At 37.2% G+C, this 8264-nt stretch overlaps 1 protein-coding gene across 2 annotated transcripts; it reads left to right on the top strand.

The window, feature by feature from the left end:
- The first annotated feature begins 1180 nt into the window (after nucleotides 1–1180).
- Nucleotides 1181–8041, top strand: LOC102423182 (centromere protein C-like). 2 transcript variants are annotated; one of them, XM_006108880.3, is made up of 6 exons: nucleotides 1181–1398; nucleotides 3196–3242; nucleotides 4354–4424; nucleotides 5132–5226; nucleotides 6367–6472; nucleotides 7413–8041. In XM_006108880.3, exons 1-6 carry the CDS (start codon nucleotides 1381–1383, stop codon nucleotides 7436–7438), a joined length of 363 nt encoding a protein of 120 aa, XP_006108942.3. In that variant the 5' UTR covers nucleotides 1181–1380; the 3' UTR covers nucleotides 7439–8041. The 2 variants fall into 2 exon arrangements, with proteins under 2 accessions (XP_006108942.3, XP_023604996.1); XM_023749228.1 differs by lacking the exon at nucleotides 7413–8041 and adding an exon at nucleotides 7314–7361.
- The last annotated feature ends 223 nt before the right edge of the window (nucleotides 8042–8264 follow it).

The following is an 8264-nucleotide window of genomic DNA, read 5'->3' as shown; positions in this document are numbered from 1 at the left end:
GCATAACCAATGGACACAAGACACTGGGGGGTAGGGGAGCCCCACGTGGTGAATGTCAAGGGGGGGCGGGAAGGAGACATATATACTATTTGTAATACTTTAAGCAATAAAACAAAATTAAAAAACAAACAAACAAACAAACAAAAATCCAGGCCCTAGCTCAGCGGTTCTCAACCTGTGGGTCACGACCCCTTTGGGGGTCGAACGACCCTCTCACAGGGGTCGCCTAAGACCGTCGGAAAACACATATATAATTACATATTGTTTTTGTGATTAATCACGATGCTTTAATTATGTTCAATTTGTAACAATGAAAATACATCCTGCATATCAGATATTTACATTACGATTCATAACAGTAGCAAAATTACAGTTATGAAGTAGCAACAAAAATAATTTTATGGTTGGGGGTCACCACAACATGAGGAACTGTATTAAAGGGTGGAGGCATTAGGAAGATTGAGAACCACTGCCCTAGCCTGTTTGGCTCAGTGGATAGAGCGATGGCCTGCGGACTGAAAGTTCCCAGGTTTGATTCTGGCCAAGGGCACATGCCTGGGTTGTGGGCTCGATCCCCAGTAGGGGGCGTGCAGCCGGCAGCCGATAATGATTCTCTCTCATGTTTCTATCTCTATCCCTCTCCTTTCCTCTCTAAAATCAATAAAAATATATTAAAAAGTAAAGAAAAGAAAACACCCAGAACGGTGCCACAGTTTGTGTTGGATGACACAGCTGACTAAGCTGAGCAGGTTTCAAGGCTTCACATGACAATTTGCTGGCAATGCATCATGAAAATATTACCCTCATTTAACAAAAAATAAAAGTATTACTTTTTACTCTATAATAGAATCACTGAAAAGTTTTACACTGCACTCAAGAAGCAGAGGCGGTTCCCAGCGCCCCCCAGCCAAGTAAACGCCCAGCTTTCTGCCCAGCCTCCGCGTAAGGGGAGGGAGGACGGGCCTACAGGGGAAAGGGCGGGGCTACGGGGAAGATAGGGCGGGGCTGAGAGGACGGGCCTACGGGAGGAAGGGGCGGGGCTACGGGGAAGATAGGGCGGGGCTGAGAGGACGGGACTGTGGGCGGGCCCAATGAGGGGGCAGGCCTATAACGGCTTTCCGCCTATGGGTCGTGCGGCCCGTTTTGCGCATGTGCAGCTCATTTCAAACTGCGGAGACCGCCAGGCTCCTGTGTTTGTGAGCGTCAGAGCCAATGGGTGCGGGGCCCCTTCGCCCCGGCCGCCTCCCCTAGCACCGCCGCCTCCGGTTCGGTCCGCCGCCAGCGGCTTCTCTCCGGCCTGTTTCAGCGCCGGGCTTCCTCGAGTCGGGCCCGAGTGGGCTCTCGCCCTCCACTCCCTGCGCGAGCGGAGCCGGCCTGAACATGGCTGCATCGGGGCTGGTGAGTGCGGGTCCCGGCCACCCGGCTCTCGCGGCCGAGTCTGTGACTTCTTGGGGATGTCGGTGGGAAAGCCGCGCGGAACGCTTGCGATCTGCAGTGGGTGCTCAGAGCCGTAGTTAGTGCATTGATCTGTCGAGGTTTCTTGTCATTGCGGCCCTGGTGACATCTTCCTCTGCAGGGAATCGTGGGATTTCTGCCTTTTAGCCTAACTTCCGGCTCCTCGTCCTCTAAGTAATTTTCTGCCCATGAAACTAGACCTGCCTTCAGAGTGCGCTGGGTTTCAGGCATGCTGATCTGAAGAAGCAGACGGTTTATGGCGAATCTTGGTAGCGAGGATGCTTTCTGAGGGGCAGCTGTGGGAAAGTGCAAGCTAAGGACCCGAGGGAACCTCGCTTTTTTGTTGACATGTTTCTGAACTACCTCGGTAGTCACTGTTCTGTATTTCAGACTTCGCTTATGGTGTCCGTATATTACACAACCCATGTCACCCCCTATCCTAGATTTGTGTTTTTACTTTATTTCCCCCTTTTTTTTAAAGAAAATCTTCAGCATCGGCTGACTCCCATTTGTATAACGTTATTGTGTCCACAAAGAGCTGTATGACAGTGTGGTGTAATGTGTACTTTTTACCGTGAACACATATATTACACAATAAAAAAAAGGTTATTGGGGGAAGAGAAGGGGAATAAAATTTACCATTTAAAAACAATATTTTTTAGGTTGACAGCAAACTTGAGGGGAAGGTACAGAGAGATTTCCCGTGTACCCCTTGCCCCCACGCATGCATAGCCACCTCCATGATCAACACCCCCACCAGAGTGATACATTTTTTTACAATTGATGAACCTACATTGACACATTATCACTCAGTGTCCGTGGTCTTCATTAGGGTTCATTCTTGGTATGGTACATTCTATGGGTTTGGACAAATGTCTAATGAATGACATGTATCCATTATTATGGTATCATTCAGAGTATTTTCATTGCCCTATAAATTCTCTGTGCTTGCTATTCATCCTCCACCCCCAATACCTAGGTGACCACTGATCTGTTTATTGTCTCCATATTCTGCTTTTTCCAGAATGGCATATACTTGGAATCATACAGGATGTAGCCTTTTCAGACTGGCTTCTTTCACTTAGTAATATGCATTTAAGGTTCCTTTATGTCTTTTCAGGGCTTGATAGCTCATTTCTTTATAGTGCTGGATAATCCATATTTTATTTATCCATTCACTTACTGAAGGAAATATCAGCTTCATTCCTTATTAAAGACAGTATTCTCTGAGCTTACTTTAGGCTAATACTATTTTCATTTTGTTTCTTCAGTTACCATGCTTCATTTATTTTCCATAAGTTGTTAAATGTGTGTGTCCATAGATGGTCTTGTTTTTCATTGTTGTTTTAAGCCATTTTAGTTCTTTATTAATATTTTAGAGGGCTCTACCTGCAGGGAAAGGAGATAAGTGGATATCGTTAGTCAACCAACTTTAATTATTGGATGCCCAAATACTTAGGATTTTGATGATGGAAAAGTTACGGGGGGTTGTGAAGGAAGAGGAGGAAGAGGATGGAGTAAATCAGAGGGTGAAGAAATAGTACAAGCAAAGGTTGGAAACAAATAGAGAAGAATTCCTCTTCATAGCATTATAATAGGCAGTTAACAATAACTTGCTTGATGAATAAATGAATAACATTTTCTGGCATGCTCAGATTGGGGGTGAAATTACTTTGAAGATAAGTTGTATTTGAATATATTTAAACAAAGAAACCAAATTGATGATATACTTATTTTTAGGATCATCTCAAAAATGGCTACAGAAGAAGATTTTGCCAGCCCTCCAGGTGATTATAAATCAACTTATATAAAATTTAAGATGACTTTTCTTCCCATAACATAGAATTTTTAAATGAGGGAAAAAAATATTACCTCCAGCTAAAATAATGATTTCTATGTCCACAAAGTATAGTCATTTTAGTTATTTCATATTAACAGACACATAGTAATGGAAGCAATGCAATGACTTAGTGGCTTTGAAAAATGAAATTCACCCGATGAATGATGGACCAGAAAGAAGCAGTCTCAATTATGAGTGATAGCCATGGGAAAAGAAAGCATTCAATAGAATGGATTAAGTGGCAATAGAAAGATGTAGCTAGTTCAGTGGGACTAAAAGAAAAGGTGGGTATTGTTGTAAAAGGGCAGTAGAAGGATATTTGTGGTGATGGAACTGTTCAGTACCTTGACTGTGGTGGTGATGTCTGAACCTACAGATATGATAATTGAATAGAACTAATTATATACACACAAATAAGTACATGTAGAACTTGAGAAATCTGATTAAGATTGGTGCGTTGTATCAATATCAGTAACCTGGTTGTGATAGTAAACTAAACTTTTACAGAATGTTTTTGAAATTTGGGGGAAACAAAGTGAACAAGGGATCTCTTCTACATTATTTCTTACAACTGTTATGTGAACTTTTAATTAAAAATTTATACTGATTCATAAACTACCATTAAGACTAATGATATTGAATCAAAAGTGCATTTGAGAGCTTGTAGAGAAGACAGTGTTACTTGGAGCTGTTAGTACTTGTGACCGTAGAGTCCTTATTAAAAAAGCATTTCAGGACTGAATGTATTTGTTCAAAAAAGTTTATGTTCTTGTTTTGATACAGCAATAACCTAAAATAGCTTCAAACATGGCTCTCTGATCAAGGAGTATAATTATTAGTGTAGATAATGACATATTACTTCACATGTTTTTCTAGGAACTTTTGGATTGTCAAGTATTTGTTTTGTCCTCAGATAGTAAAGGTGATATTTTCCCCATGAAGTAAATTAACAACTTATAATAAGGAGCTAGAGAATTTTCAAAGTAGATGGCAACTTAAATAACAAATATCTTTTGGAAATTATATGTTAACATTTTCCCTTCTTTCCTTCATATTAGGGAACCTGGCATTAATATGAGGCAAGGCCAGAACATATTGGTACTCTTACAAGACTGTTTTGAAGAACAAAGTAAGGCTTCATTTCCAAATGGACTTTGAGGGTCTGGATGGATGAAGATAAACATTTGTCATATTTGTCAATGTCAGATGCAACAAATATGTTTCAGCATGTAAATATTGCAAAATATTTCCCCAGGAAGTTTTAATACATGTGCAATTCTTCATGAATCTTCCGGTATCCTGAGGATAATACTGGCAAAAATGAAAACAATTGTCATTATCTTTAATTTAGAGTCGATTCCTGTAGTCTGGAAATGCATAAATAATTATTATACACAAAAGAAAGTATTTCATGTAATAGAAATAAATGTGCAGAATTCTTGGGGTCACTGGAGAGCTTGGATTAATGTTTGGTTATTTGTACCAGTTTCTAAAAAAAATGGTGAATTATGGCAACAACTTTTCTAAATACTTGTCAGCATCAGAAGGTATTGGAATAAGAAAATAGGCCAATCAAAGAGATAAACACAGATTATGGAAACGTATTTTCTGTTATAAGCCCCAAAAAATCTGGCACATATTTCTTCAACATCTTGTCTTTTTTATCTCTTGATTCCTTCTAGGAACATTTGAATATTGAAATTGATGTCTGTACTTCATTTAAGCTAATTGTGTTTAAAGAGTCAGCAGACTTCTTTATATCATATAAGACTTTTAATTGTAACCAAAAGATTTTATACTGTATTTCATTCCTAAAAATTTCTTACTATTTTTTAGGTCTTGCCAATGATTTTAGCACTAATTCTACAAACTCAATGCTTTGTTCAACACCTAAAATAAAAGACAATTGTCTACAGTCACCAAGCAGAGAGGTAAGTCAAAAAGAAAAGCTGGTACAGGTTTAATATATTTAAAAAATATATATTTTAATTGCCTGGCCGTGTTGGCTTAGTGGTTGAGCATCGACCTATGAACCAGGACGTCACGGTTCGATTCCTGATCAGGGCATAGGCCGGGGTTGCGGGCTTGATCCCCATTCGTGCAGGAGATAGCCAATCAGTGATTCTCTCTCATCCTTAATGTCTCTATCTCTTTCTCCCTCTCTGAAATCAATAAAAATATTGATGATAGAGAATCATTGATTAGCTGCCTCCTGCACGGCCTGCCTGGGGATCGAGCCACAACTCGTGCATGTGTCCTGGCTGGGAATTGAACCGTGACCTTCTGGTTGGTAGGTTGACCCTCAACCACTGAGCCTTGCCAGCCAGGCCAGGTTTAATATTTTAATGAGGGAAGCAATACACAGTGTAGTTAGGTACATTTTAGTTGTTTGTCTTATTTTTAAAAGGGAATCTTATATTCCCATTGATTTTTCTATAACATTTGGAAGTATTTGTGAACATTTTGATTTGACATTTCCTGTATTTGAAATTGGAGGCTGGGGAATTTGAATTATCAAATTATAACACAATCATTTTTCACTTCTAAAATAATACTTAAATTAGGTTTTCAGGAAAGTGGGCAACTTTTGAAGTTTCTAATCTAGGTTGGCAAATTTGGTTGTTTTCTGAAAACCGAAGCCATCTATTGCTGTCTGGGGAAACTAATATTTTATTGATTATCTATCTTAAGGGGACAGGTTGATTTAACTCTACAAAATGGAATACTTTAAATAGAGTTTTTGAAACTAATGATTAAAGAGAAAATATTTAAAGTTCAATACTAGTTATAGATAAAAATCATGTAATGCTAGAAATAATATTTACTACAAACAAATGAGCATATATAACCTTTTGGTTGCAAGGAATGAACACAGATCCATTTCTTTTAGAATTGAGAGACCTTTCCAATGTGATATATTAATTTTTGAAAGTTGAATCAATTTTAAGTATACAGCTCTACCAGCTGGTTTATTATTTTTAAATACTTTTTTTCTTTCCAATTTAAAAACAAATGTGTTTAATTGGAATTGGTAACTTATTAGTGTAGATTTAATGTTGTATTCCTTTTAGGCTCACTGCCAGATATCACATTCAAAGTCAGTTCGAGTTTCTTCAAGAAAGAAAGGAGCCTCTCTGCAGTTCCCTACAGAACCAAGTGAAGCTGTCAGCGTATCAGGTTGGTGGCATGCCCATGGGTATTATTTGCCTAGATTTGTTTGTTTATTTTTATCTTTTATTGAATTTATTGGGGTGACATTTGTTAATAAAATTACATAGGTTTCAGGTGTACGATTCTATAATACATTAGATAGATTTAAAAAGTTAGAAACGCTGCAGGTGGTGCATGTGTTGGCTTGAGTGACAAGGTCATGGCCAGTTTGGGCAGAATTGTGAAATGAAGTTTTTTATTCCCTCGCAAGTTTATTTTAGTGTTTGTTTTTTAAAAATACATGAACAATAATAAGTTTTATATGATTATTTATTTCTTTTAGTGGTAAGAACATTGCTTACTAGGATGTGGTAAGAGACATTAACTAAATAAGAATTATTATAGGGACTATACAGTGGGTCCTTGGGTTACATCGGAGATCTGTTCCTAGGGCGCGACTTAATGCGATTTTCACTGTAAGTCTTTCACCGTAAGTCAGAACCCACCTATATAAGCATCTACATCACTCACATGAGCCCATACACAGCAGTAATGAAGTGAAACAGTAAAATAAATTTAAAAGAAAGACAACAATTCTTGACCTTGTGGTAAATAGATAATAAAAAACATAAAGTACATATGTACATATGTTAAAATGACAGAACTTTTTTTTTATATATAAATAAATGGGAGATGGCGACGTGACCATGAAATGACGTATGTTGTCTGAGTTAACCCGAGGACTGTCTGTATAGCTTTAGTAATTTTCAAATAGATTTTTCTTTTAAAGCAACAATTAATATGTATATTTTTTATCTCAAAAAATTACATCTAGAATTGTTATGTGACCCAGCATTTCTACTCTTAGGTTTATACTTAAAATAATTGAAAATAAGGATCCAAAACAGATACTTGTACCCACCCCAGTATTCATAGTAGCATTATTCACAATACCAAATTGAAACAGGTGGCCATCAACAGATGAATGGATAAATAATGTGGCATATATGCTCAGTGGACTATTATTCAGCCATAAAAAGGAATGAAGTGCTGCTGACACATGCTATGATGTGGAAGAACCTTGGAAACACTGGGCTTAGTGAATACAAGTATATTCATTTAGTGTTATAAATTTCCCTGTCGGCACTGCTATAGCTGCATGGCACAGATTTTGATGTGTTTTCTGTTCACTTATTTATTTCTGTGTATTTTTACATACATATACTTTGAGTCTTTCTCTTTAAACCATTGATTATTTAGGAGTGTGTTAATCCAAGTGTTTAGGGATTGATTGTCCTATTTTCTTTTTTTTACTAATTTCTAATATTGATTCCTTTATAGAATAACATACACTACGTGATTTCAATAATTTTAAATTTGGTTTTTGATCTAGGATATCTATGGATGTTTCATTTATACTTGAAAAAATATATTCTTTTGTTGAGTGTGCTTTCCTATAAATGTAAATTATGACATATTACTAATTTTTATACATTGTTGGATGTGATTTGCTAAAATTTTATTGAGAAGTTTTTGCACATAAGTTAATGAGAGATACTCATATGATGTTTTCTTTTTTTATGCTATATTTGTATAGTTTTGGTATGTTGGTAATGTTCATATTATTTAAAAAGTTGGAAATTATTCCCTCTTCTGATATCTGGAAGGAACTGAATAAACTTAGTTTTAATTCTTTGAATGTTTGGTGTAACATTTTCTATGATATCATCTGACCTATGAGATTTCTTTTTCAAGAGCCTTTATATTAGAAATTCAATTCTTATTAAGTTATAGGACTATTTAGGTTATTTAGTCTTGA

Source organism: Myotis lucifugus, unplaced genomic scaffold, assembly GCF_000147115.1.
Source record: "Myotis lucifugus unplaced genomic scaffold, Myoluc2.0 scaffold_4096, whole genome shotgun sequence".
Classification (NCBI taxonomy): Eukaryota; Metazoa; Chordata; class Mammalia; order Chiroptera; family Vespertilionidae; genus Myotis; species Myotis lucifugus.
This window is presented reverse-complemented; position numbering and strand designations above follow the sequence as displayed.